This window comes from Nipponia nippon, unplaced genomic scaffold, assembly GCF_047370975.1.
Source record: "Nipponia nippon isolate SJK-2023a ecotype South Korea unplaced genomic scaffold, ASM4737097v1 scaffold_23, whole genome shotgun sequence".
NCBI classification, from domain to species: Eukaryota; Metazoa; Chordata; class Aves; order Pelecaniformes; family Threskiornithidae; genus Nipponia; species Nipponia nippon.
In genome coordinates this window covers 8,550,887-8,575,671 of record NW_028262340.1, presented here as the reverse complement: position 1 = coordinate 8,575,671, position 24,785 = coordinate 8,550,887, and the positions used below count along the sequence as shown (strand labels likewise).

The window sequence follows — 24,785 nt, the reverse complement described above, 5'->3', positions numbered from 1 at the left end:
CTGCAAGGCTCAGTGCCCAAACAGAGCAGGAGAGAGGGAGAAAAAGGAAAAGAAAAGCAGGAGGAACAACAGAGGGAGATAGAGAAGAGGTGTGGGCCAGGAAGCCAGAAAATGGGATGCTGCGAACAAGAGAGGGACAGGGAGCAGGACAACTGTGTAGAGAGAGGAGAGCAGAGAGAGATTGGTGGGGGAAACAGGGACAGAGAGATGGAGGAATAAATAAGAGAGACAGGAGGCAGGAGAGAGAGGCTGAGGGGACCACCAAGACAAGAAGATAGAGACAAGGGACAGGGAAAAATTCTGAAGTGACAGGGGAAAAGAAACATAGGCAAGAAATAAAAAAATAGAAACAGCGGGATAGAAGTAGATATAGAAAGAAAATTTTCTAAAAGCAACAGGGTACAAGAAACATAGGGAAGAACTAACACATAGGACCAGGGAGCGAGAAAGAGAGAGATGTAGAAAGAGCCAGAAAGAGAGATGTAGAAAGAAAGTGTAACAAGTGGCAGGGTAGAGGACAGAGAGGGAAGAATTAAGAATTAGAGACAGGAAGGTGGATAGAGGGAGACATAAGTAGAACATTTTCCAAGCAACAGGATACAAGAATCATACACAAGAATAAAAAAAAAAAAAAAATGTACATGGAGCTGCATAGAGGAACTAGGAAGAAAATTTGAAAACCAACAGGGTACAAGAAACACTGGCAAGAAATTAAGATTAGGTCAGGGAGACAGAAAGAGGGAAAGGTAACAAGAAAATTTAAAAAGCGACTGGGTTTGAGAAACCTATGCAAGAACTTTAAAAAATAGGGATGGAGAGGTAGAAAGAAAGTTTCAAAAGTGACGGGGTACAAGAAAGATAGGCAAGAATTGAAAAATAGGGACACAGGAGCCTGACAGAAGGCAACTGTGGTGGGTTGACCTCGGCTCGCCGCTGAGTGCCCACCAAGCCACTCCATCGGTCCCCCTCCTCAACCCTAGGAGGTTAGGGGGACAAAATACAACAAAAAAAGCTTGTAGGTCAAGAAAAGGACGAAGAGGTCACTCACCAGTTACTGTCACAGGCAAAACAGACTCAGCTTGGGGCAATTAATTCAATTTATTGTCAATCAAAATGAAGAGCAGGATAATAAGAAATAAGAACAAATCTAAAATACACCCTGCTCCTTTTTCCTGGGCTCATCTTCACTCCTGACTTCCCTACATCCCACCCCCGAGCAATGCAGGGGGACAGGGAGCAGGGGTCACAGTCAGTTCATCACACATCTTCTCTGCCGCTCCTTCCTCCTTATGCTCTTCTTCTGCTCCGGTGTGGGCTCCTCTCCACGGGGCCACAGATGCTGCCAGGAGCCTGCTCCAGCACAAGCTCTCCGTGGGGTCACAGCTTCCTTCAGGCACATCCACCTGCTGCAGCGTGGGGTCCTCCATGGGCTGCAGGTGCATGTCTGCTCCACCATGGACCTCCATGGGCTGGAGGAGGATGACCTGCCTCACTGTGGCCTTCACCACGGCCTGCAGCAGAATCTCTGCTCCAGTGCCTTGAGCACCTCCTCCTCCTCCTTCACTGACCTTAGTGTCTGCAGGGCCATTTCACGCTCACGTTTTCTCTGTCACAGCTTCTGCGTGGCATTTTTTACCCCTTCTTAAACATCCATCCCAGAGGCCCGACCGGCATTGCTGAGGGGCTCAGCTTGGACCGGCAGCAGATCCATCTTGGAGCTGGAACTGACTGTGCCTGACACAGGGGCAACTCCTGGTGTCTTCTCACAGAACCCACCCCTGCAGCCCCTGCCCCGCCCCAGCTGACAACACCTTGCCACATAAACCCAATACAAGAGTGATCAGCTACAGGGCAGAGAAGGGGGATTGAAAAATAGGGAGAGGGAGCCACAGAGGGAGAGGCATGGTGGAGGGGAAATAGCGACGGGCTACAGGCCAGAGAGGAAGATGTGACAGGGAACCAGCCTGAGAGAAATGGAGAAAAACAAAGAATAGCGATGGGCCACAGGGCACAGAGGGAGGATTTTTAAAAAGGAGACAGTGAGGTGGACAGAGAGAAACTGAAAAATGCCAGAAAACCTTGATGAGCTGAAGGGGAGAGACAGGGGGATTAAAGCATAGGGACATGGAGCCAGACAGAGAGAACAATAAAGACAAAAATAGGCTGTGGGACAGAGAGGGAAGAAGTTAAAAGACAGGAACCTGGAACGAGATAATTTAAGAAAGAATAGTCTACCTAGAATACAGAGCAGGGATAGAGGAATTTAAAGATAGGGATATGGAGACAGAGAGATAGGGGGGTGGGAATTGTGAAGGGCAGACGAGGAGTAATTTAAAAAGTTGGGATAGAAAGACAGACATAGATGGAGAAAGACAAAATTAGTTACGGGCTGCAGGACAGAGACAGAGGATGGAAAACAGGGACAGGGAACAGGACAGAAGTGCAGAGAGAAAAAGAAAACATAGGGGTAGAACAACAGAGAAAGAGGGGGGCTTGGAGAACAAGGGAGGGAGAGGCGTAGGGAAGCGGAAAAATTGACAGCAGTGACAGAAAGAGAAGGAGGGGCAGGGAGGGACTGGGATGCAGAAGAGGGATGACACAGCCCCAAGAGTCCAAGACTCACCACAGCTGCCGCTCTCAAAGCTGCTGGGAGAATTGGACAGCTCAGATGTGTCTTTGTCTCTTTCTCTCCCCCCCCTCCCATAGCTCCGGTCGCTTGACTGTCATCCACCTAAGAGATTAGACTGGTGTCTTACAGCTCTTCCAATACGAGGCTTCCCAGATACATAGCCTCACATGCGCAACCTGGCTGTACTGTGCTTCCAGTTACGCATATGGACACCGCAGTGCACGCTGGCGATCGGATCTGCTGAGGACTACGCAAAGAGGGATCCTTCCTCATGCCAAGAGGCAGGCTGTCTCCTGTCTGCAGCTGGAGGCAGCTGCTGGCTGGCTCCTCTTTATTTTGTTCTTCAGCTGCTTTACCTTTTTTTGGCCTCTCCAGCTTCAGCTGCGGCAGCTCTTGTCCACAGCCAGGAAGCGTCCAGCTGTCCCTTTTTGACTGTGCTGCTAGGAGAATGAGGCCAAAGGCAACCCACACAAACCTGAGCCAGATGCAGTCACCAACCTCCCCAGAGAGGAGCCACCAACTGAGTCCTCAGTGCTGCTCTGCGAGATGGAAAGAACAAGCAACCATTATCCATAGGGATGACTGTAGCTCTCCTCAGGGAGGAACCCCTGGAGACGCCGCTCTTTCCCTGAACTGATACTAACGGCACCTACGTTTAAAGATAATAAAGCATATTCAAGGGCTAGCTTGCTGCCATGAGGACACGGTTTGGGGGCAGTCTGTGGCTACGGGACAGGCTTCAGTGGGGGTGCTGGAGCTGGGGGCAGCTGCATGGGGTGAGCAGGGCTGGAGGAGTTTCGTTGAGTTGGGGAGGCACCCAGCACCTTTTCCAGGGGGTGGCACCCAGAGGGGTGGGGGCAGCCATCTTCTGCCCCTCTTCCTGCATCCTCTCCACCAGCTCTCAGAAAATCCCTGGGACCTGCCCCGATAGGGCCTGACTCCAACTGACTGTCAGCCTGTTGCACCGGTGGGTTGGAAACATCCTTGCGACTCATCAGCACTCACCGACAGGCATGCGCCAGCAGCACCATCCCCTGGCACTGCAGCCCTTTTACACAGGGGGGTCATCACCATCAGCCTCACTGGCCCCCCTGGGGCTCCTCCAGCCCCAGCCCACAGCTGCAGCCATGGCCCCTGACACCCACCTCGTAGCCTGCTCCCCTGGACTCTCTGACAGCCACTCACCAAGTACAAAGGAGTACACCCACAGCCGTGAGTGCAAAGGAGACAGCAAGTGTTTATTCATTAATGCGTATAAGTCCTGGGAATAAGTCTGCTATGGGGCTTGCTGCCTGTACACTCACCCTTCCCCTGGGACAAGGCGGCAGTCATTACTGGAGCAGCAGATGCAGAAAATGAAAATTCAGCAATAGGGAGCAGGACAGAGGAAAAATAAAATGAGGGAGAAGGACTGAGGAGCAGAGAAAGAAAGGTACAGGGAAAAGGACAGTAAGATAGTTAAGCCCTACAGGGACGTGGCAGAAAAAAAAAAACAAGGTCAGGAAGCAGGACAGAGGGAAAGAGAGAGAAAATGATGAGCAGGGAGCCTAACAGACAGATTGAGAGAGAAATCAAATGAGAGGAATGAGGTGGGGAGGGAGACAAAATGACAGGGAACAAGCCAGAGGGGTTGAGGAGGGGTCAGGGGGAGAGATCGGGACAAAGAGAGGGAGAAAGAACAACCAGCACTGGGCTGCAGGATGAGAAAAAAGGGAGCAGAACAGAGGGGAATAATGGGACAGCAAGCTGGGTAGGGGGGTATAGCGAGACGCAATGGGAAAGAGTGGTATGCAGATATACAGACAAAGAGTTAGGGGGAGGATGGAGGAGAGAGAGAAAAGAAAAGGGACAGGGAGTAGGGCAGAGATGGAGAAAGAAACATTAGAGACGGAGAGGGGAGGAGAGCGACAGGACCAAGGCAGTGAGATGGCAAAAGAATGAACAAACCAGTGGTGGGTAGCAGGCCAGAGGGACAAGGAAAGACTGGAGGAAGGACAGAACGATCTAGGAAACAGGTGACAGACAGGGAGCCAGAAAGTGTGACGCTGCAAGAGAGAGAGGGACAGGGAGCAGGATGCTGAGATAGAGAGCAAATGAGAGCAACAAAGAGAATGACAGAGAGGTGGAGCATGAGAACAAACAGGGACAGAGAGGTAAAGCAGTAAATAATAGGCACAGGGAACAGCACAAAGGATCAGACAGAGTAAGAGGTGAACAGGAAGGAGGACAGGGACAGTGAGATACAGAATAGGAAGAAACAGGGACAGGGAGCAAGACAAAGGGATAGAGAGAGAACGAGAAGGGAGGAAGGAGAGAGAGAGGAAGGCAGGAACATAGAGCAGCACGTACAGGCGCAAAGAGGAAGAGAATGCCAGGGAATGGGGCGGGGTATGGGGAAGAGACAGGTGCAGATCAGGACAAAGAGACAGAAAAAACAGTGATGGGCTGCAGGACAGAGACAGAGGATAACAAAAGGAGGGAGAATGAGCAGTCCAAAAGCGTAGAGAGGGGGAAAAGGGGGAGCTGTAGAACAAAAGGGATAAAGGGAGAGAGGAAGAGAGAGCAGGATGGAAGAACAAAGAGAAAAGGACAGGTAAAGGGAAGGGGGAAAAAAAAAAATACAGCAGGATGCAAAAGAGAAGGGGCCGGGGAGGGGCAGGGAGGGACAGGGACACAGAAGAGGTGTGACAGGGCCGCAAGGACCCAGGACTCGTTGCAGCTCTCACTCTCGGTGCTGCTGGGAGAATTGGCCGGTTCAGATGCTTCTTCCTCCTTCTCTCCTCCCTTCCTCTTCTGTAACTCTGGTTGCTCAGCTGTCCTCCACCTAAGAGAATACATGGCTGTCTTACAACTCTTACAAGACGAGGCTTCCTAGACACATAGCCTCTCTCGCTCGTGCACTACACAGCCATACCGCGCTTTGGGTTATGCATACAGACCCCATGGTGTGCATTGGCAGTCTGGCCCGAGGCGCGCTACGAAGAGGGATCCCTTCCCACCCAGAGAGGCAGGCTCTCTCTTGCCTGTGGCGGGAGGCAGCGGACGGCCAGATGGCCTTCTGTTTCTTCTTCTTTACCTTTCTTTGGCCTCTCTGGCTTCAGCTGCGGCAGCTCCTGTCCACAGCCAGTAAGCACTCTGCGTGTCCCTTTTCAACCCCACACCGTGAGGAGAGCGAGGCCGGGCAGAGACAACCCATGCATGCCTTTTGTCTGGGTTTGATGTGGGGTATCTGCAGCGCCCTTGAACTCACAAATGTTTCTCCCCACTCCTCCAGCCACATACATGTGATTACGTGAGCAGCTAGTGGAATCAACCATGCAGGATTTTCTTCACGTGACGCAGAAGGTGACATTGGGAAAAGAGGGAGGCAAAAAATGAACCTGTTTTTCACATCCAGCCAATGGTGAAAACACAGGGGAGGATTCTGCCGGAGGGGCCGTGTGGGGCCAGGCTGTGCACCTCGGGAGCTCCAACCAGCCGGTTTCTCTGCCCTTTGCCAGGTACTGGGGAGACACTGTCACCTCGTGCTGCCACTTTGCCTGTGGCCCCTCGCAGCAGGGCTGTCCCAGGACAACCACGGGACCCCCACCTCACTTCTGCCCTCAGGAACGGGACCAGGATAGACCCTCTATGCAGAGAAAGGCACATGGCGTGGATTTAGTCCCCGAGGGAAGATGCCGGGCTCCCCACTGGCAGAAGGACGACTCACCTCCTGCTGCTCGGAGCTGCTTGCTAGGGACAGCCCTGCCTGAGCCTGGCTGCTCTTCAGCCGTGCTAGGAGTGCAGCCCAGCTGACAGATGCTCCAACAAATAGACACTCCAGTTAATTGCAGCTCCTGCTCATTACAACTGCAGGTAATTTTGCCTCTGGCTAATGCATGCTCCAGACAGTGGACACCCCATCTCATTCCACAGCTCCTGCTTGCTACAGTTCTGGCTAATTGAAGCTCCAGCTCTGCACTGAAACTGCAGCTGATTTCAGCTCCTTTTCCTTACAAGCTCCAGCTATTTGCAACAATCTGGGCTTTTGACAAATCAATTGCTGTCAAAACTTGAGTATTAGGGTTAAAAATCATAGTTGTACATTGTTAAAATATCAATTAGTTTGTATTATTAATTAGTTAATAACTATTCTAAGCAGTGTACAAAGAACAGAGGGCACACAGGGTCTGAAAAGTACTCTTCCCCCCAGAGACCACCTCAGACCTTGAGTTTGGCCTGGCGCACGCCAGCCTCCCAAACTTCGGGGTCCAACACAACCAGACCCCCACCTCCAGAGAGGGTCCATGCACCCTGCCCACCCCCTGCAGCCCCCAGTGCCCTTCCCCCCCCCCCCCAAACAGCCAAACTGGCTTCTGCTTTTGGCCCCCCAAACCAGCTGGTGCCCATTTCTGAGCCCAAAAGCCCAGCTGCTGAGCCTGTTCTCAAGTCCCAAAAATGCAGCACTTGACCTCTGTTCCTGATCCCAGAACCACACAACTTAGTCTCCTCTGTCAGGTCCTGAGAACACATGATGCAATCTGTTCCTGAGCCCCAAAATCAGACCCATGAACCTGTTATCAAGTGCCAGGAACACAAGACCTTTTCAGGCCCCAAACCAGCTCTCTGCTTTCCAGCCCCCTTTGCAGTCCCCATGTGCGATGCTGAGGGGTGGGGGGAATGTAGCCACCCCACAGCCCTGCACCCGCAAGGCCCCACATACAGTTTTGGGGAGGCTTCGGAACTGTGGAGGGCCCAGCCCCACACCTCTGCAGAGCATCACTTTATTATTGCTATTTCAGGCTTTATTTCTCTAGCATCACCAGCACCACAGGGCCCACACCCCAAACACCCACAGGCCGAAGCACCCCCGTGGGGAGCCGGGCCCAGACACCTTGGGAGCGCAGCCCAGCCCACCTCCAGGAACCCCCAGCGCCACAGGAGCCCCCCAGGCCACCACTGCTCTATCCGCACCAGGCCTGCCCGGCCCCAACAAGGAGCAGCCGAGCGCCGGATGGGGCTGCCCCTGCTTCCTCCGGCCTGACACGGGCTCGGCCCCAAAACCCCCCGACGAACCCCAGGACAGCGCTCAGCCCCCACCGACCCCATGGGAGCTGAGCCCAGACCCGCCCACAGAAACTCCGGCCAAAGGACCCCATATCCAAGACCTGCCGCACCCACAGCCCCATACCGTGCCCGGCCATACAGCCCGTGACCCACCCCGACGCGGCTCCAGCTGCCCCGCGGCGCCGCGCGGAACAACGCCCAGCAACTGGACCAGCCGCCGCCGCCGCTCTTCTGCGCCCGCGCGGCGCCGCACCGCGCCCCGCCGCGCCGCGCCCCGCCCCGCCTCCGTGGCCCCGTGGTGTTTTGATCCTAGTGCCCCCCCTTTCACCATCATGCGGAGGTGTCTGAGGCTGCTGGGGGGCGGAGGCGGCGCTCCTCTGTCCCCCCAGGAACGCTGTAACCTGCTGGTTTGCTCATGAGGACCATCTTTGCAGGGAACTTGGAGGGGGGACACAGAGGGTTTGGGAGTCCCAGAAAGAGGAGGGCGAGAAGCGTGGAGGGTGTTCTTGCGCCACAAGTGTCACAAGCAGCCAGGTCTCAGCTTCCCTTTGCTGCTGGCCGGGTGGGTGTCTGGGTGGCCAGTGCCAGCCCTGGCATTGCCCTGCTTAAACTCCCCTGTGATGCCCCATGCTGGCATGGGAGGCCAGTGCCTGGGGGGCATTCTTCCCCACTGGGGGCCAGTGGAGGCAGCAGGACCCCCGTGCACACCTGCAGCGAGGCCACCCATCTGTGGTGGGATGGAGATGGGGGTCCCCCCAACGTTCGCCATGGCAATCAGTGGGGTTGCTAGGAGATGGCAGCCTGCGGGGAGGGATGCCCGCAGCCCTCCCTTGCTATCCCCCTCCCCGCCCCTGGCCTCCCCAGCCCCAGGCAGGTTCCCCCCAGCTAGAGCATCCCTGGGGCAGGGGGACATCCCCTCGGGGGGGGGGGGGGGGCAGCACCGGGCAGGGCACAGGGTACCAGAGCATCCCTGGGGGAAGGTGACATCCCCGGGACCCCCACAGGGGCCAGGTTAGGGTCAGGGTGGCCATGAGAGGACACAGTCACTTGCCTTGGCCTGGACTCCCGTGGGATGCTCTCCACCATCTGTGGGATGCTGATCCCCCCTTGTCCCCCACTCCAGCCCCCCAAACCCCCCAGCCCGGACAGATAGCTACCTGACTTATCTGGGAGACATTTTGTGGAGGATTAGCTGTCTGCAGGAAATATCCCAGCTGCTGTCTCCAGCTGGGTATTTATCCCGGTGCAGGGGGGGCTTGGGCATCCCATCCCCACCAAGCACCCCGGGAAGGGGGTTCGGGGAGGTCCTGAGGGGTGAGTGGGTGCTGCAGCCCCTCCATATCCAGCTCCCTCCCTCTAGCCCTGCCAACACTCCTGCTTTGCACAAGTCTCATGAATTTGCCAGATCTCAGCTCCCAGCAGGAGGGTGCATCAGCTCATGGCATCCCCCATCCCAGGGCAGCAGGAGGTTGGGGGACAGGAGGACACGGTGAGGGGCTGCCCCTGGTAGCACTGCAGGGCTGGCTCTCACCACAGGGATGATGGGGCATGCTGAGCTGATGAGGGTCGTCTTTGACCCCCTGGAAGTTCAGCTACGAGGAGCTTCTCAAAGTCTTCTGGGAGAACCATGACCCCACACAAGCAGGGACTAGCTGCCAGGGCCAGGCAGAGGCCATGGGTCCTGCTGCAGCCCTGGGACCCAGTCTGTGGGGGCTTAACCCCAAACTGGCCCCCACAGGGTGTCCTTGGCATCTCCATCCCTTGTTGCTGGGTGCGGGGCAGACTTGCAGAGACTTCCCTCACCAACCCCTTTAGCAGGACCCTCCACAGCTGGCTCTGCAGCTGTACCCTGGCCCGTGCCTCAGCTTCTCCATCGCACCCTCCATGGGTGAGGGCATTGCACTGTGCCTGGTGGGGCCAGAGGGTGCCCCATAACCCCTGTGGGTGCTGCCCCCCAGGCACGTGGCAGCAGGAGGACCTAGGCACCCAGTACTGCTCCGTCATCTACACGCTGGGCCTCCAGCAGCTGGCAGCTGCCCTCTGCAGCAGGGTGGTGTACAAGCAGGTAGGTGGGGACACTGGGACCCCCCTGGGGACACTGGCCACCTCCCCCAGCCCCAGGGTGTGGGGCAAACCCCTGCCCTGGCTATGCCATGCTGTGGAGCAGTGGGATGGGGGGTCCATCTAGGCTCCCCCCTGCCATGGGACTGGCACAGCAGCCAGCCCCACACGTGCCTGACAGCCAGCCCCACACGTCATGGCCAGCCCTGCACACTGCAGCTCCCACACTCCCCATTGTCCTGGCAGGATTAAAGCCCTGTGCTTGCCACCCTGTCCTGCCCAGTCCCATGAGTGCACCTGGGGGGCCTGGGGGCTCTTTGGACTGGGGGGGGGAGAGGCTCGCTGGGATGGGGAGGGACCCCCATGGGCCCTGCCTGGGGGTGGCTGTGCCCATGGCTCTGCCCCAGGGTGGGGATTTCAGGGGCTGGTGGGGGTTTCAGGGGCTGGTGGGGCAAAGGGGGAGTGGCCTGGGGGAACTGGTGGTCTGGGGGACTGCTGGAGCATGAGGAGCTGGTGGTCTGGGGAGGGTGTCAGGGTCCGTGGGGCCGGAGGTCTGGGGGGGCCCGTGTCCGTGCGGCTATGCCGTCCGTGGAGCCGTGCTGTCCGTGGGGCCGCCGGCGGGCGCGGGCTGCAGTCCCGCGCTCTCCCGCCAGGGGGAAGTGCCGGGCTGCGCCCGCTCTGCCCGCCAGGGGGCAGCGGCGGCGCAGGCGGTGTGCGCGCCTATACGGTACATACGGTACGTACGGCACATACGGTACATGAGTGCGCACCGAGAAACACGGCACATACGGCCTGTACAGGTATGGGTGGCACATTGGGACAGAGGGCACATGCTTGTGCATGCACAGGGGCGTGCAGCACACACATACGTACAAGTACATCCATGCACAGGGACATACAGCTCACATACATACACGTACATGCATGCACATGGACATACAGCTCAGACATACACATACATGCATGCACAGAGGCATGCAGCACACATACATACACATACATGCGTGCACAGAGACATACATGTGTGCACAGGGACATACAGCACACACAGGTACCCACGGCACACATGGGTACATATGCCATGCGGGGGGGGCACTCTGCGGGGGCAGGCTCACTGCCTCCCCTCCTTCCTCTGGGGGATGCCCTGGCCCCCTCCTGTCGCCCATCCCAGGGCCACATCCCTTCTGTCCCCCCAAGTCCCCAGACCTGTGCCCCTGGCCTGGGCAGAAGGGATTTGGGGAGCACATTCCTCCGATGTCCCCTCGCCCTGGTGCTGCAGTGACAGCGATGATAGACAGACCCTGTGATGGCCTGTGCTGGCTCCCAAAGGGTTAATGGCCCCAATGAGCCCAGTTAGAGTTGAACTGGCCCCAGGTGTTTGCTGGGGCAGGGGTGAAGAGGGGGCACAGCTGGGAGGGCATCAGCAGCAGTGATGGAGGTGGCTGGGGCGGGCAGGTAGGCTGAGCGTGGGGTTATGTCACCCCTGCAATGTCTGCAGGGTCCCCATCCTTAGGGGTCCCCTCCCCGAGCAGTGGTACAGTCTCCATCCCGCCACTTCTCATGGGTGGGGGGTCCAGTGGCCATGCCCCAAGTTCTCCTGGGCAGACTGGGTTTTGCAGGGGTGGAGGGACAGGGACATGGGGGCAGGAAGCCTAGCTGCCCCCCTCTTCTGCCCAGTTTTCCCAACAAAAGCCCCCTCCCAGGCTCAACACCAAACCCTGCCCCCTCCTAAACCCTCTGTGCCCCCTGGGGGAGCAACCCCTCTGCCCAGGCACCCAGAGCCCCCTGTACCCACCCCGGGCGACGAGCACATCTGTGTGGCTCGCCCATCCTTCCTCCTCCTGCCCTGGGTCCCGAATGGGTCCAGGTCTCTTTGGCTCGGGGTGCCCTCCTCAGTGGGGGTCCCAAGGTCACCCCCACTCCCAAGGATCCTGGTAGCCTGTGGGCCCCATGCACCCACCCAGCACCCAGGAGCCCTGGGCTGGGTCCAGCTGGGGACACCTTGGTGTCTCCAGGGAGGGTCTGTGGCTAGAAACCATCCTGCCAGGGGTGTTTTGGGGATGTCATCATGCCCCCCCCGCCCCAGGGCAGGGGGGTCCCAGTCTCGGTGTCCCCAGCACCATTCTTGCACAGGCAGATTTGTGGGCTGTGTTTGATGGATTTACAGTGAAAAGGCTGGCAAGAAATGAAAATAAAGCTGAAACCTCCTAAAAAATGTTGTCAAGGGTGAGTGAAAGTGGAGAACTGAGACACAGGTGGGCAGGAGGCACTGGGGGACTGGGGGGGTGACAGAGCCTGGGGGAGATTCTGGGTGCCACAGGTGCCACATGCTGGGGACTTCCTGACCCTCTCCTTGGCCAGCACTGGCATCTGGGCTGGGTGCTGGGCGTCCCCTCGAACTCCAGAGTGCCATCATGTCCCCATGCCACAGGGGACATTTTTTTTTTTTAGAAAGTGAAGTTCTCCGGGTCAACAGAGAGCAAAAAAAATAAATAAAAGCAGAGAGAAAGCAAGCGCAGGTCGGCTTCCGGCACCTGGCCCTGCAGCTGCCACGCCGCCTGGCTTTGAAGAAGGAGTTAAAGAAGAACGAAAGCTGGGGACAAGGATGGGGACAGGGGACTCAGGCCTTCAGCCTTGCGCCCTGGCATCCTCCTCATCCTGCGGGAGGTCATGGGCACCTGTGGTGCAGTTTCATGGGGGCAGATGGCTGGGATGGTGGGTGCCCAAGTCTAAGGATTTGTGGGTTGGTGGTTGGTTTTGTTTTTTAATAAATCCCTAGTTGCTGAAGTCAGGGGATGGGACCAGGAGAGGGGCTAAAGGATGGGGAAGCACAGGGAGGTGTCCTTTGGGATGATGTGCCTCCCGCCACTGCCTGGTCAGCCTGCCCAGGGGACAGGAAGGTGACAGCCACATGTGCCCGGGGTTTATCACTTAGGCTGTGATGGGCACATGGGCTGTGGCAGGGCTGAGGTGTCCCAGGGAATGGATCCTGCCCCGGTGTCCCCATCCATACTCACAGAGGGTGGGTGCACAGCCAGGATTGCACCCACCAGCTGCTGCTTCAGCCCCCCTGGGCTCCACCACCGTGTCTCCCTCCATCACCCCCCAGGGATTTATTTCCCTCTCCTCGTCCCTCAGGGTGCAGGATGGGGCCAGGAGCACTGGAGCCCCTGGGAGGATGGGGTGATGTTGAATTCTTTGATGTCTATTGGGGTCGAGCCAGGTCCAAGCTGTGCATTTGTCTGTGCCTGCATGGGGAGGCAGGATCTGTCCCCAGGGTGCTGGGGGGGGAGTTGGGGAGGGGGACAGGGGGACCCATCCCTGCAATACAGATAGACCCTTCGGTCAGGCTGGATTTCGGGGAGCAGGGTGGAGTGGGTGGTGATGGGGGGGGAGTTTGGGGGACCATCGTGGGTATGTGGGGGGGCCTGTGTTGGGGTGTGTCCCCCCAGAGATTGAGGGGCAGCATGGGGGGGCTCCAACAGATCCAATGGGTTTGGAGGAGCACTGGAATGTACCAGGGGGACAAGCCCCATGTCCCGTCCTTTCCTGGATGGGGCCCTGCAGGGATGCAGCTGGAGGAGAGGAGATGGGGGGCCCCTTCTTGCCCCCCCCCCACTGCCCCTCACCTGGCACCTGCTCCGTGCAGATGGAAACTCTGTGTCAGGGGAAGCGGGAAGGGGCCGCGCTTCTCGCCGGGGTGGGGGGGATACACTCAGCTGTCTCCCCCACCAGCGCCTGTGCCAATGGGCTGAGCTGTCCTGTCCCCTGGTGCAGCTGGGATGAGTTGGGCAGGTCTCAGCCCATCCCCATGGGGGTGGGTTCCCAGCAGAGGAGGGACAACCCTCAGCCCTCTCTTTGTCCCCCAGCTTTGCTGCCTGACACATTTCACTTCCTGCTTAAACCCAGCATGGCTGCGCAATCCAAGGACCCCCGGGGTGGGGGGGCCAAGCTAGGGCTCCCTACCCCCAAACCCCAGCGCTGACCCTGTCCCTGCCTCAGTTTCCCCACTCAGGGTCTGAAAAGTGGCTGCTTCCCCCCAGCTGGGGCTGGAAAACTGTCATCCAGGGCTGAAAAGACATGGTCCAAGGCTGGAATGATGTGGTCCAGCCCTGAACCTCTGCCAGCATCCGAATGCCGCGGGGATGCTTGGATCCCATTCCGAGAAAGCGGGGTGGCAGGGGTGCAGGGGCCGGATGAGTGAGGAGGTCGGGGAGGGGATGCTCACACGTTATTTATACCGGGGGAGGTATCTGCAGGGCTCTTCACCGAGTGAACAAAATAACAATTCAGGCAGGTTTGAAAAGTGCCGAAACCACGACAGGAAACCCAAATTGTACAAATGCAGATGTGAGTGGAAAAAGCTCTTGAGCTGGTTGCTCTGGCTTTCACCTTCGCTAAAAATAAAGCTGCCTTATTAGGGGCCGATGGGGGCCGAGATAAAGCATCTTCCCTCCCCCTCTCCCCGTGTTTTTCCGTGGCGGGGGAGGTTGTTCCGCGCGATGCCGTGGGACATGGCTTTCCGGCCATGCCAGGGGTGGTGGGGACGGATGGCTGGGCTGGGGGCTTGTGTCTTTTTTGGGGGGAGGATCTGGGGGGTTTTAGGGTACCGGGGGTGTGTGTGTCAGTTTTTCTGGTGGGGGGAGTTGCCGGCAACGGTGTGATTTGGGGCTGGGCAGCGCGGGTTGTGGGGGGGTGATGAGTTGTAACGGTCTCTCTGGGTGTAATGAGGCAGCCTGGCAAAGCCACATCCTGCAGCGCAGCAGGACCTGGGGGGAGGAATTTGGGGGGCTGAGAAAGGGAGGGATTTGGGGGGCTAGTGGGGAACAGCAAAACCCCTCCTGGGACCCACTAGCCCCCATGAAACCCAGGCTGAGCTCCCCTTCCCCGTGCCTCAGTTTCCCCTCTCCAGATCATCCCAGGCTGGAGCACCGCACCTTTGGGAGGGGGGGCTGCGGTGAAGGCAGTGCCGGCTTTGGGTGCCTGCTGCCCCCCCTGCTGCCGCACCCTGGCCCCGGGAGGATATCGTGGGAGGCGGGAGGTGCTTCGCTTGCCACCCCAGTGGTGGTGGTGGCAGCGGGGCCCGGGTCCCTCTGAATCACCAGTGTCCCCACACCTGTGGCAGCTGGGGCCTGTAAGTAGGGATGCTCACACCTGCGGCCTTTGTGCGCCCCCGGCCCCATCCTCCTCCTCCTCCTTTTCCAGGGGAAATGATGGATGCAATGGTGGGTGAAAAATCAAAGGGGTGGAGGGAGAAAGGGGGCAGAGCAGGGGGTTCTGAGCACCAAATTGTGGGTGCACCCACAGCAGTGGCACAGCATCTCGGCACCCACCCTGCTGGTGGCACCCCCATGTGCCCATGGACCCCCCCTGGGCCTGTGTGGGTGGGAGGGTCGCATGGCACAAGCTGTTCTTACCCCATGGTTGGCCTTGGGCATGTTGGGGTAACATGGGGGTGTGATGTTCCAGCCCCCCATAGCACTGAGGATGCCTCAAAAGGGTTGGGAGGGGGATAAGACCCCCCAGGGGTGCAGATGGGACATAGGGGGCTGCTGCAGCATCAAGCCTCGGGTGGACATCAGAGTGGGGAGGAAGTGGGGGGCTCCGGCCAGCCTTGGGGAGAGGCCGTGAGAACGGCAGCCGGGGGGGGGGGGGGGCAGCGCAGGAAGCGCCAAGGGGGGGTGGCTGCTCCCGGCTCCCCCAGATGCGCCCGTGAGATAGGGCGGCAGGAAGCAGCTGCGGGGAATCCCGGCGCTGGGAACAGCCGCTGCCGCCTGCCCGACGCCCCCCAGGCCTGCAGGACCCATGGCCCTGCTGCTTCCCCCTGCAGCTGGGTACCACCCGGGGATGCTCCGAGTCTCCCAGCCTCTGCCCTCTGGGGGACTGGGGGTACCCAGGGTTTGCCCTGGAGAAGTGGCTCTGCTTCCCTGGAGGAAGCTGCGGTTCCCTCTGGCCCTGCCAGCGGAGATGGGACCACAGCCCTGCTCCTGGCTGGGCCTCGGAGTGGAGGAAAGGGTCTGGGGAAACAGGCATGGCTGGTGGCTGAGCAGCTGGCCAAGGCTGGGGTCACGGGCCCCCTCCAGAGGTGTGTGTGCTCTCTTCTCCCTCCCCCAGGCATTCTGGAACAAGGTAATGCTTCCCTCTGTTCACTCTGGCCTCTAATGATAACCAGCAGGGAATGCCCTTCAGTCTGCAGTGCTGGGCGCTGCCTGCAGGCTCAGGCAATTGGGCTGGGCTCCCCTTGAGTAGCTCCAGGGTAGGATGCTCAGTCCCTGCCTCAGGCACGGGGGCTGAGGGGGGTCCCTGGGGCTAATCCCCTGCACAAACAACGGCACATTCCCCAGGGCCGGATCCAGTCTCCCAGTGACAGGGCTCGGGGGGACGGCTCACTGCCCCTTTTTGGGTGCCCGCTCCCAGCAGGGCTGCTCCTTGGTCTCCCCTAGTTTTCCCACCATTTTCCTGCACATCCAGCCCCATGCACAGCACGGACCAGAGCCTCCAGTGCTGTCTGGCTCTTGTGGTGGGTCCCTGTAGTGGGTGAAGGGGTAAACTGAGGCATGGGGCAACACGGGTGGCCAGGGCTGGGCTCCTTCCCATGCTACCCTGCCTGCATCTGCTGCTCTCAGCCTTGTGTCACTGATGTACATCCATCCAAGTCTGGCAGCTCCAATCTATAAACCTCATTTACCCCAAAACACCCCCCAAATCTGGGCTAGGACATCGTAGTCTGGGATGGGGCTGCCACCACAGCCACAGGGACCCCAAGGGAGACCGGGTTTGCCAAACCACACTGGGGCCTTTTGGCACGTTGTCTGTGTGACTGACAGGCAGAGTAGGACCATGATGCCTGTTCCTGCCCATCCTGGACCCAACACCCATCCGGGAGCACTTGGCCCCAGTGCAAATTGGGGCGTTAGGAGAGCCGGCACCCCAGGGAGGAGTGCAGTTACCAAACCTCACTGTGCGACACAGCCCAGCATGGCACTGGGCTGCCTCCCTGCGCTGGATACGGCCCAGGGAACAAGGTGAGAAGAAGATTTCAGAGCCAGTTTAAGAAGCCAGAATCCCTTTTTCCCCCTGAGCATCCATCCGGATTTCTTCGCCAGTACTGAAACGCCTTTGGATCGCTGCTGTGCCATGCTGTGCTGTGCCGTGCTGTGTGGGTGCCCAGGCTGGGTGGTTGGCTCAAAGCATCTCCAAAAAATCGGTGAATTAAAACAGTCACTCTGAGCTCTCACTCCGACGTTGTGCTGAGCTGGATCACAGCCAGCCAGGTCCCCTAGCTTCCCTCACTCCTGAAGGATCCCAAGGGCCTCAGAAGATCCCAGGGAGACATATGCCAGCCCTGTCCCAAAAGCGAATCCAGATGACCCCCGGGGAAGGGCCCTTCCCTTTGTAGCTGCCTTGGGCGCTCTGCCACTCTCCGTTCCTCCCCTCTCCCTTCCAAATACCTTCCCTGCAGCCAGCGCTTCCAGGCAGCCTCCAGCTTCCAAAACACAAGAACTTCCCCCCAAAACGCTGGTGCTGCCCCCCCGGGAACACTGGAACCCCCACACTTGCCCTCCCTGCCCTGCAGCAGCCAGGCTGAATCCTGCCCTTTCCACTCTGCTTTATGTCCTTCACATCCTGCCACCTGTACTGACTTATTTAAGGAAAAAAAAAAAAAAATCAAACCAAACCCAAGCCCAAAGGGTGGATTTTTTGGGGGGGGGGGGGGAGGGGGCAGCTGCTTGTGAACCCCCCCCAAGCGTGATGAGCCACGGGGACCTCTGCAGATATTTGCAAGCGCGGAGGCAAATCCCACGGGATTAATGACCCGTCCCCAGGAAAGGGAGAAAGGTTGTGGGGAGTGACAGCTGAGCCGTTCGGAGGTGGGGGGTGGGGGGGGAAACGACACATGGCTACCCCCCCCCCCCAGGGACATGGGGAAGCTTTACATCGTTTTAGGGGGCTCGCCGAGCCAAGTAAATGCCAGCTCCCGCTCCTTCCTTTTTTTATTTTTTCTTTTAATAAAACACCCAGTGTGGGCCCTTTTCACCATGAAATCATTGCACTCTGGAGCATTCACGCTCCCTTCCCCCCCTCTTTTCCCTCCTCCGCACCAAGAAATCTGCTCCCCCTCCCCAGCCATGGAGTGAGGACACCCCAGACCCAGAGCCAGTGGAGGGATGGCACCCCGAAAGCATGGGACTCCCACTTGGGACCCCTGGGGAGGTGACCCAAAGCTGGGGTGATGGGTGGCTAGAAACATCCCTGCGCTCCCATCTTGCTCGCAACCGTCCCCCCTGAAATATCGAAGCGGTGCTGATTGGCGGTGTGGCCGGCGGCGTGGCCATGGCGGTGCTGGGGGGGGTGATGGAGGGGGGGGAAGGTTGCCTTGGCCACGCATCCCTGTGTGAATGCATGACGTGCACAGGGCTGGCGCCAGGCTGTCTGGGGCCGGGAGTTAGATCAACACAGCTGGAGGGCCCGGGCCACAGCTGGGCAAAGGCAGCGGTCCCGCCGCCCGAGCAGGGCCTGTGGGAACTGCCGCCAACAAAACCCCCCTGCAAACAAAAGCTCCCCCCCACCCCTGCCTTGGGAAACGGGGGGCGGTGAGTGGGGGGGCCAGGCATGGGAATAAGCAGGGTTGGTGGAGACGGCCGTACACCGGTGCTTTGGAGATGGGGGGGGGGCGCCTTAACCGGGTAAAAAGCATTTTGGTGGTTTGAAAATAGTTTTAAAATGTTTTGTAAGTTTTTTTTTTATTTTAAAATTGTTGAACTTTTAAATTTTTTTTTATTTTTAAATTTTAAAAAGTTCTCATTTTTTAAGGGGGGGGGGGTCCTGGTTGTTGCCGCTTGCCCCGGAGCAGGTTAATGAGGGTAATTATAGCTTCTCCCAAGCTGCCACCCTTCACACGGAGGCGATTTCCCAGGAAATTTGTGAGAAGGGTAGGGGGGGGACAGACAAGACAAAAAAATAATCCAACCCCAAAAATGGTTGGATGCTGCTTTGAGGGAGTTTTTGGAGGGCCATCGAGCAGCTCCCAGTCTGGGGGAGAAGCGGAGAGGGCAGCTGCCCCCTGGCCTGTGGCCCCCAGACCCCTGGGGGGAGGGTTGCAAAGGAGGGAAACAAAACCCAGCACCATCGAACTGGGATTTGGGCAGATCTGGAAAAAATTGCTGCTGTGGGCAGGCGTAATTTAGTCCAGGTGCCTCTGCCCCCCCTGCACCCCCCATTAGCTGGGACCCCTGGGCCGAGTGGCATCCCAGGGTGGCCCCCACCCTCTTGGCTCTACCATCCCCTTCCTGCACTCACCTCCCCCCAACCAAAACCTATGGAAATTCACCCCAAATCAGATGGGGGGGAATTGCCCCTTGATTTTAACAGGGATTCACAATCTGGGTGTTGCAGAACTGGGATGCCCTGGGACCCCTTCATGTACCGCCACCACCACCCGCTGTGGTGACACCCGTGGGCACTGGCCACCCCAGGTCGCTCCAGCTTTCGGCTTTTTGAGGCAGCAATGGTTCAGGGGGAGTTGCCTTCATTGCCCCCCCATCACTTCTACTGAAATAACCCCCCCTTGCCCATAAATCTCTCCCCCCTCTCCAAAAAAAAAAAAAAAAAACCTAACCCAACTCCAGGCCTCTCGCAGTTGCTGACCTAAATCTGGTTTCTCCATCGTAACCTCAGTTTTACCGCAATTAATTTTTTTCTGCTGGTCACAAGATAATTCCTGACGCCAGAAAGTCTGGAGGTCAGATGAGAAGCGGATTGAGGAACAGGGCGGCACTAATTTCCTTGGGGGGGGTGGGGAATAACCCCCATCGTCCTGCCTAAAAATAGGGGGGACTCACTGGGATGGGGGGGGCAGCTTGAAGGGGCTGGTGTGTCCATGGGGTTTGGGGGGGAATCTCCCCCAAGGGGGTGGTTTTGGGGTCTGGCTGTGGGGTGGGGATGGGAACCTGCGTGGTCGTGTGTGTCCCCCGCCCCGTGGGGCCACCCCGGCCACCAAGGGTCGCTTTTGGGAGGGGTGGGGGAGTGTGGGAGGGGGGTGGGGGGGTGGTGTCTCTCGCTTCATTTAAATGCAAGGGTGGGGTTTACTGTTCATTTACATAAAAAGGGTGGGGCTCCCACTTTATTTGCATACAGGAGGCGGGGCCCCGCGGGGCTGCCTATATAATGGGCGGCGCGGGGCTGTCTTCTCTCTAGTGCGCCAGCGAGGTGTGAGGTGTCAGGTGTGCGGGAGGTGACGGTCGTAGGGCTCTGTGGTCCAAGCTTTGGTGGCCCCAGTGCTCGGAGGTGCAGAGCGCCAGCCGTCGCGGCACCCACCAAGACGACCAGGCATCCCCCCTACTTCCTCCTGCCTCCCCAGCCGAGCTCTAACTCCACCATGAAAGCCATCAGCCCGGTGCGATCCGTCCGGAGCTGCTACGAGGCCGTCTGCTGCCTCTCGGAGCAGAGCCTGGCCATCGCCCGGGGGAGCAACAATAAGAGCCCGGCCTTGGAGGAACCCATGAACTTGCTTTACGATATGAACGATTGCTATTCCAAATTGCGGGAGCTGGTGCCGGGCATCCCGCAAGGCACCAAGGTGAGCCAGGTGGAGATCCTCCAGCATGTCATCGACTACATCTTCGATCTCCAGATCGTGCTGGAGGAGGGGGCCAAGGGCCGCGACCCCTCCTCCGAGGCCACCCTGCTCTCCCTTAAGGTAAGGACTGCTTTAGACTGGGGGGGGATGTGGATATGTTGATTTGGGGGAGGGGGGCTTGGGCTATGTCGGGCTAGGGGTGATGCGTGGTGGCGGATGCGTTTGCCGGGTCCCGGCGCGGTGGGGAAGGGGACCGCCCGCCGCCGGGGTGGCCCTGAGCCCTGTCCCCGCTCTCCGCAGGCGGCCGAGCTCGCCTCTGAACTCTGCTCCAAAGACGAGAGAAGTTTGTGTCACTAACGGCTCCTCCATCAGGTGAGTGTCTCCCTAATCCCCCACCCGCCCCCCAGTCGCCGCCCTGCACCAGCATCCCCGGGGACCCAACACCGGCCCTGATGCAACGCGGTCCCCCGGCTCCCCCCACTTCGAGCGACCCCCAAATCCTCAAACCGAGAGTTACCACAACACTAACTATATTTTTTTCTTTTCTCTCTTCCCCCCCGCCCCCTTCTCCTTCCCTCCCCCCTTTCTTCTGTCTTCTCCCGGTGCCAATTAGCAAACAGGCAGCGAGTGTCGGTTCCTGGTTCGTTATCAGCCGGAGGTAAATAGCAGCTTCCTCCGTGGCGCCGGGCTGTCTGCGAGCTACCGGCTCCGGCTTCGCCTGGCCCGGGCACCGCAGGCGGGGAGCGGCGGCTCCCGACCCCCCCCCCCCCCCCCAGTCCCTCCGCCGCCAGCATCCCCCCACACACCTGGAGCACAGCATCCCGGCTTTAGCAGGACTTTGGACGCAAACCTAGATGAGATACTTCTAATGATAGACTGATGAAGAGGCGGTTGTCTGTATATTTTTGGATTATAGCAGCGAGTCCTTTTTTTTTTTTAAAGGTGTTTGGTGGGGTGGGGGGGGAATAGGGGGTTTTGGGGGACACACATGACAGCCTTGAGTATGAACCAAACTCTGGGGCCGCGGCCTCGTGTATTGTGGAGCTCTATACTAGAGTATAATGTTTTGTACCTTTTGTGCAGGAAGGTGAGTTTCTGCGAACATTCCTTGTACTTGCTTTATAAACTTTTTATAAAAGTTATCATTTTTACATACTAAATAAAAAAGTCATTTTGAATGTTTTCCCTGTCCCTGGGCTGGAGGGAGATAGGGTGCACCCATGGTTGGGAGAGCAGCACCCTGGGCGTGGGAGCCCCCAAACCCTCTCATGATTGTAACTTCTAGGGTTACAGTAGGAATCTCATTAATTGTTTAATAGCTTTGAAATGTCAGCTGAGGTATGGGAGGAATTAACCCTAGGCTGCTGTCTCCCAGCAGAGGTGTCTGCCAGCTATTTTGGGTGCTGCTCTGCTTATCTGATATGGAAGGAGTGAAGACACTGCTGAGCCCTGGGGACCATCTGGAGGTGTAGCTGGAGCACTGGGAGGGGGGCAAAGATGCTTTTTACAGGGGTTTCTACTCTGTTCTCCAAAAAAGGGCTGCTTGATAGCCTGGGGCTGGATTTGAGCTTTTCTTGCTGCTCCCTCAGGATACCCCCCCCCCCCCCCCCCCTCAAGGGAAAGGGATTTTCTGGGCTGCAGCTGCTCTGGGCCTTGCAATTTCCCAGGTGGCATCCACACTGCACAACCCCCCCCCCCCCCAGCCTGTCTTGGAGCTCCCTCGGGGGCTGAGGGGAGGCAGCACCTGGGGAAGGGGCGTTGGGAGAAGAAATGCCTTTCCCTCCCCTCGGATTAGTGCTGTGGTTTCCCTTTTGCCCTGGAGCAGATGTGACCCACTGGCCGGCTCAGCTGTGGAGCCCTGTGGCTGCAGCATAGCTGGGCCAGACCCTGCTCCCTGGGGAAGGTGCTGGCCTGCCTGCAATCAGGGTCAGGCCTGGCTGCTCTTCCCCAGGGTTAATATCCCCCACCTGCAGCACTATCTCTTCCATCCCCTGTGCTGGGCTTCAGCTTTGCTGCTGTGGGCTTGGGCGGGCACAGAGTGGGTGCTTACCCCGTGCTGCAGCCTCCAGGTGAGCTGGGTCAGGGGCTGCAAGATGGGAGGAAGAAGGCAGGAGGAGTCTGGGGGCACAGGGTGATGCAAACCTGCCACATGTGTTGGCTTCAGCCACCATCCCTGCGACAGCCAATATGAGCTTGGGGTGCAGCCGGCATCCACCAAGTATTCCTTGTCCATGGGCATTTCCACAGGGAAAAGTGGCATGTGGAGCATCTGAAAAGCAACAGCCTGTCCAATGGGATCACGAACCCCTGGGAACATCCCTTCCTCCTCCCAGCTTGATGTCCCCAGGCTCCCCAAGGGCAGATTACCCTCTGGCACCCACGGATGGGGTGACACGGGGCTGTTCTGGCACGGTGGGAGGCAGGTGAGGGTGTCCGGCTGGAAACGATGACTTCTGGGAAACGAGCTGATGTTATGCTAATGGCTAAAAATAGGCTTTTGCCATCTCCACTGGCTTTTAGCTTGAGAGGAAAAGCCAAGGAGTGTGTTAGGGGCAAGCGTCCCCATGCTCACCCCAGTGTGGTGGTCCTCCAGCTGTGCCAGTGCTGATGTGCCGAAGGGATTTAATTGGGATGGGTGGGAAAAGCACCCCAGAAATGAGCCAGGGGATGGGTCTCAGTAGCTGCAAAATGGGGCTCCCTGCAGTGTGAGTACCTCAGCTCGTGATGGATCTCCCAGCTGGGATGATGGCAGTGGAGATCCTGGACACATGGGAGCAGTCAATGGACCCAGTTTGGGGCTGGGGTTACTGGGAGTAGTGGGGACAGGCACTGGTGGGGTGGGAGAAACTAGTCCTGCTGGGGCTTTTGGGATGGAAACAGAACTGGGGAGGCAGAAGGGGACTCCCAGCCCGGGGCAGTGGAGGTGGCCCGCTGTCCCCATCCCCTCGCTGGAGGGCTAGGGATTCCCTTGGCTGGGGTTGGGGGCCACAGCTCCCCAGGGGCCCTGGGTTTGGCAGGGTGAGGGTTTGGCACTGGCTCCCAGGAAGCCTCCCTCCCAGGGCCATCGCCTCTTCCCCTATCACAGAAGGATCCCAGTGCCTTTCCTGGTACAGCCGCCCCACTGTTCCCAGGCCCAGGGGATGGCCGAGGGGGCACAAACCTTGCCTGGACCCCCAGCCTGGGCTGTGGCGTGATGCCGATGCTTTCCTTGGAAACCCTGATTTAAAAAAAAAAAAAAAAAAAAAAAGAACGAACAAAAAAGGGAAAAAATACAACTAAAAATAGTTGCTGTTCCCCTGCCGGGGCTGGGATTAACTTGCAGGGTAGATTTAGTGCAAGAAATGCCCTCGGCCCCTCTGCCGAGCAAACTGGGCTTTGCTTTTATCTTCCCAACTACATTTCATGGGTGCAAAAAAGAGGATGAGGAGAGCAAAAAAATAACCCCAGGCGGGTGAAGGCCAAGCGTCCCCCAGCCACCGTGCTGGTGGCCGGCTGGGCCGGCTCGCTTGCCTTTTGGCAAGAGCAGGAGTCTGATGCAATCGGCTGCGCTGACGGAGGCCGCGGTTCCCCACCTGTATTTGCCATTGTGTGCCCGGAGCTGTTTGCAGGTGTTTGCTGGCGCCGTACTGTCTGAGCCGCACTTCCCTCCTCCTCCTCCCGCTGCCTGCCCCGGCCAAGGCCTGGGCCCCCCCCCCCACTCCCCGCCGCCCCGGCTCCCCGCCAGCCGGCCGCCGCCTCGCTGGGACGGATGCAGTGCTCACACGCGTGGCCTTGGGCGAGCGTGCACAGCTGGGCGTGCTCACATGTGGGACTGGGTGCACGTGTGTGCGCTTGCAGCCCACGGTACATGCGCGCACTTAGCATGTGTGCGCACATGCACTTATGTGCACATGCATATACATATGCACACATGCCTATGTGCACTTATACACGTGCCTAGACACACACGTGCCTATGCACACTTACACACACCTATGCCTGCATTTATGCCCACACATGCATTTGCATGTGCTTGCATACACTTATACACATACACACCCTTACACACACATGCAGACATGCAGACATACATACCCCAATGAGGGTATGCACACGTGTACACACGCATGCTCTGGTAGACACATGTGCACACACACCCACAACAAGGCACCAGCTGCACATGTGCTCCTCCAAGACACATGTGTGCACACATATATATGCACTGATGCACATAGGCTGCAATGGGGGTGCAGCACACACGTGCACCCCCTCAACAGGGGCACACACATGCACGCGCATGCACAGATGCATGCACACCCTGACCCAGCTAACAAGGACATGCATCCACATGCGTGCACACGCACAGCACCCCAAATCCAAACATGCAGCCCCCCAGTACCTTGGCCCCTCATCCCAGGCGCCGTGGGTTTGCTCCAGCCCTGGAAGCTGCCCTCCCCAGGGGGGACCCTGCAGCCCTTCCAGCTCCTCCTA

At 58.3% G+C, this 24,785-nt stretch overlaps 2 protein-coding genes across 4 annotated transcripts; one reads left to right on the top strand and one right to left on the bottom strand.

Moving 5' to 3' along the window:
- Nucleotides 1–1,083: 1,083 nt before the first annotated feature.
- On the bottom strand, nucleotides 1,084–7,897 carry LOC148055405 (uncharacterized). Of its 3 annotated transcripts, none has more exons than XR_015705483.1 (3): nucleotides 7,829–7,897; nucleotides 5,356–5,453; nucleotides 1,084–3,168 (listed from the first exon to the last, which is right to left on the bottom strand). XR_015705483.1 is itself a non-coding variant. In XM_087760914.1 (2 exons), exons 1-2 carry the CDS (start codon nucleotides 7,810–7,812, stop codon nucleotides 4,201–4,203), a joined length of 1,266 nt encoding a protein of 421 aa, XP_087617040.1. In that variant the 5' UTR covers nucleotides 7,813–7,893; the 3' UTR covers nucleotides 1,084–4,200. The 3 variants fall into 3 exon arrangements, 1 of the variants encoding a protein (XP_087617040.1); XR_015705482.1 differs by having other exon boundaries at nucleotides 1,084–1,469; nucleotides 1,569–5,453; nucleotides 7,800–7,893; XM_087760914.1 differs by having other exon boundaries at nucleotides 1,084–5,453; nucleotides 7,800–7,893.
- A 12,019-nt stretch (nucleotides 7,898–19,916) lies between these two features.
- On the top strand, nucleotides 19,917–21,501 carry ID3 (inhibitor of DNA binding 3). The gene is made up of 3 exons (XM_087760930.1): nucleotides 19,917–20,435; nucleotides 20,616–20,687; nucleotides 20,929–21,501. The coding sequence occupies exons 1-2, from the start codon at nucleotides 20,115–20,117 to the stop codon at nucleotides 20,670–20,672; spliced, it is 378 nt and encodes a 125-aa protein (XP_087617056.1). The 5' UTR covers nucleotides 19,917–20,114; the 3' UTR covers nucleotides 20,673–20,687; nucleotides 20,929–21,501.
- The last annotated feature ends 3,284 nt before the right edge of the window (nucleotides 21,502–24,785 follow it).